At 36.7% G+C, this 3,093-nt stretch overlaps 1 protein-coding gene across 1 annotated transcript; it reads right to left on the bottom strand.

Annotated features, from left to right (window-relative positions):
• Positions 1–816: 816 nt before the first annotated feature.
• On the bottom strand, positions 817–2,337 carry LOC112009910 (noroxomaritidine synthase-like). The gene has a single exon (XM_024042264.2). It carries the CDS (start codon positions 2,332–2,334, stop codon positions 817–819), a length of 1,518 nt encoding a protein of 505 aa, XP_023898032.2. The 5' UTR covers positions 2,335–2,337.
• Between the last annotated feature and the right edge of the window lie 756 nt (positions 2,338–3,093).

Raw genomic sequence — 3,093 nt, 5'->3', positions numbered from 1 at the left:
TAGTTTATTTGGTGATATTTTTGGTGCCTCCATGATTTGCATGTAATTTGATCTAATTAATTAATTTGGGCAATTGAATTAATTAATCGAAGTCAATCTACTATAACCTAACATAGACGAAAAAACCTCTTTGCGGCACCGACACTGAAACCATAAACTAGATTAATAGTTGTAATACAAGATATACAATAAACCCTCCAAGCCTAATGCTATCCTCGTACTTGAACTCTCCAAGTTTTAGCTAACAACCTATTACGCTGAGTCATTTCTTCATCCAATTGCAAGATTTGCAAGTTGAGCCACCAACTGCAAGCAGCCAAGTCTCCTTGGATTTGTGGTATTGCTACAGTGATTCCCAGTTTCAAAAAACTCTCAACACTCAAGTATGGTGAAGATAGTGATGAAGATAATCTCCTCTTGTTGATATGGAAATGGGGAGAGGGAAAGAGAAGAGAGAAAGGTTGTGTATGACTATCTCAATGGGTATGACTCTCTCTCTCTCTCTCTCTCAAATGGGCAATTTGAAAGGCTGTGTAAAACTCTTATATTGAACACTAGTTCCGAATGAATAATGCAAAAATAAGGACTTGAGCACCAGATTCTTATTAAATTTTGGAAAATTCTTTATTGTTGTGAAAGGGTCATGACTCATGAGCATTGGCATTTATATAGGCCTAATACATCACCTCGACTTGTAAAAATTACAATGAAACACAAAACTAAATAAGGAAATACATATATAGCCGAAGTTGGTTTGAAGGGTCATGAGTGATTATTTCCCTAAATGCAACTTTAGCTAGTACTAAAATTTCTTTGTCAAACATATCTCTTGCTAATCCTCACCTTCAAACCATGTTTCATATGAAGAACAACAGAAATACTTGGTGAAACAGGATGATCTTCAACCACATGAACATGGTATTTCCAAATGATGGCACTTGCAATTATTTTCATTTGAATGAAAGCTATATCCTTACCTAAACAAGTCCTCGCTCCCGCATTAAATGCTATGAACTTGAAAGATGGTACATGCACTATTCCTCCAAACTCTGTAATCCATCTCTCTGGCTTGAAGTCCAAGCAATCTTCACCCCATATGCTTTCCATCCTTCCCATTGAGTATAAAGAGTATAACACTGTTGTATTTGGCCTCATAGTGTGACCACTAGGAAGAATATCAGATTGAACTGAACATTTGTGCTCGAAAGGTACAGGTGGAAAAAGGCGTAAGGATTCGCATACCGCTCCATGAAGATAAACTAGCTTACTTAGCTTATCTATGTCCAAATCCTTTGACTTTCCGTTGTCCAACAAATGCTCCTTGATTTCTTCTAAAATCTTGGCTTCCACTGATGGGTGTGTTGCCAGAAGCCAAAAAAGCCACGTGAGTCCGGCACTTATGGAGTCTCTCCCTGCTGCCAAGAGATTAGTTGCAGTGTCCCTTAGAAACTTGTTGGATTTTGTAATATTACTACTCATTTCTTCTTCTTGTTCCTCCATAACTATAGCTGTCAACAAGTTGAATTTTAGTTCCTCCTTCTTCAGGGTCACTTCCTCTCGCTTGGTTGAGATGCATTCGTATACAAATTCATCAAAAACTTTCCAAGCATGTGATAGCTTCTTCTCCGATCCAATTTGAAGCCTTCTTTGTAACTTCCACCATCTTTCTGGCACAATGTGTCGGTATAACAAACATTCCTCTAATTGATCAAACGCTTTTGCATGGGAAACATCTGGGAATTCAATGGAGAGGCAGTTTGGATCAAAACCCAAAACCACTAAGCAAGCACTATCGAATGTGAGACGTTGAAAAATGTCTTGTAAATCCACCTCAATTCCAAAACTTGAGACATGATCAAGAACAGGAATGAGGCTCTTTTCCACTTTTCCCTTGACAAATTGCTCAAAGAACAACTTAAACTTGTTGTCTTTTAACACTGTGTGAAGTAGCTTCCTCTGATATGTCCACGAGTCAGAATCAGAATTGAAAATCCCATCTCCCAGAACATCAAAAATTTCCTGGAACTTCTGCCCCTTTGTGTAGTTAGAAAAGTTTTTGCTCAACATGTGGTTGATGTTCATGGGATCACTCGTGACCATGAAGGTCATGTTGGTGAACCAAGGACCCTTAAACTTGAAAGTGCCCCCATTTTGTTTTAGGAGCCAGGTAACATAGTCGTGCACATTGGATGCATTTTGAAGAAGGCCTGGGAGCATTCCGACAACAGGCCAATTTGTAATGGTTCGGCTTTTGTTCCATCTCAAATGACAAAGAAAAAGGAAGCATAGAAATATTGCTACAAGTATCTCTGGGTACAAAAGTAGTGTGGCCATTGGAGTTGATGTGGTTCCATAAAGTCGTAGAGGTGCATGGGTTTTATAATAAGCTTGCTAAGGCTGGGTGTATTTATTCACTGCCGATCGTAGGTTAGTCTTGTGGTTTGGTTTCAAATTACGCGTATTTCTGGTAGAACTTTTAGAAGTCAAGCAAAGAAGGCAAAAGAGGAATGGAAAGCAATTAAGGCCATTTAAGATCATCAGCAGTTCTTTAATTAGAATAAGAAAAGGTTTGCCTACGTTAAATGTTGATAGGTTAGTCTAGAAATTATTAGGTTAGTCTAGGATATTAAGAGCCTGTTTAGTTAGAGTTTTTAGAAAGGTTAATACTATTACAAATCACAATAAATGTGAATAGTAAATTCAAAAACACAATAAGAATCTATGGTAATTATGCTCTGAATGATGAATATGAATCTATTACCGAGAATATAAGATGATAGAGTTAAATAATTATATCTATTAATTTATTTCTTTTAATATTAACATTTGAATAGAACCTTAAATATCCAGTACGTAGTTTCTCTCCCTTCTAATCTCTTCCACGTTTTTGAAATACACATTTCAATTTTTTACTTTACTGTCAACAAAAACTGTACCACCGTTGGAAATCCGAGTTCCACACTCTCACCATAAATACGAGAGATAAAAATGAGTCGAGCCGAGCATAATATTAAATTTTTTGAACTTGTTCATTCATTTTTATTATAAATTAAGTCGAATTGGACTAAAGATCTACCATCAAGTTATATTACA

Source organism: Quercus suber, unplaced genomic scaffold (assembly GCF_002906115.3).
Source record: "Quercus suber isolate HL8 unplaced genomic scaffold, Cork oak 2.0 scaffold_22, whole genome shotgun sequence".
NCBI lineage: Eukaryota > Viridiplantae > Streptophyta > Magnoliopsida > Fagales > Fagaceae > Quercus > Quercus suber.
The sequence above is the reverse complement of the archived record's forward strand: the minus strand, read 5'-3'. Positions and strand labels throughout refer to the sequence as shown.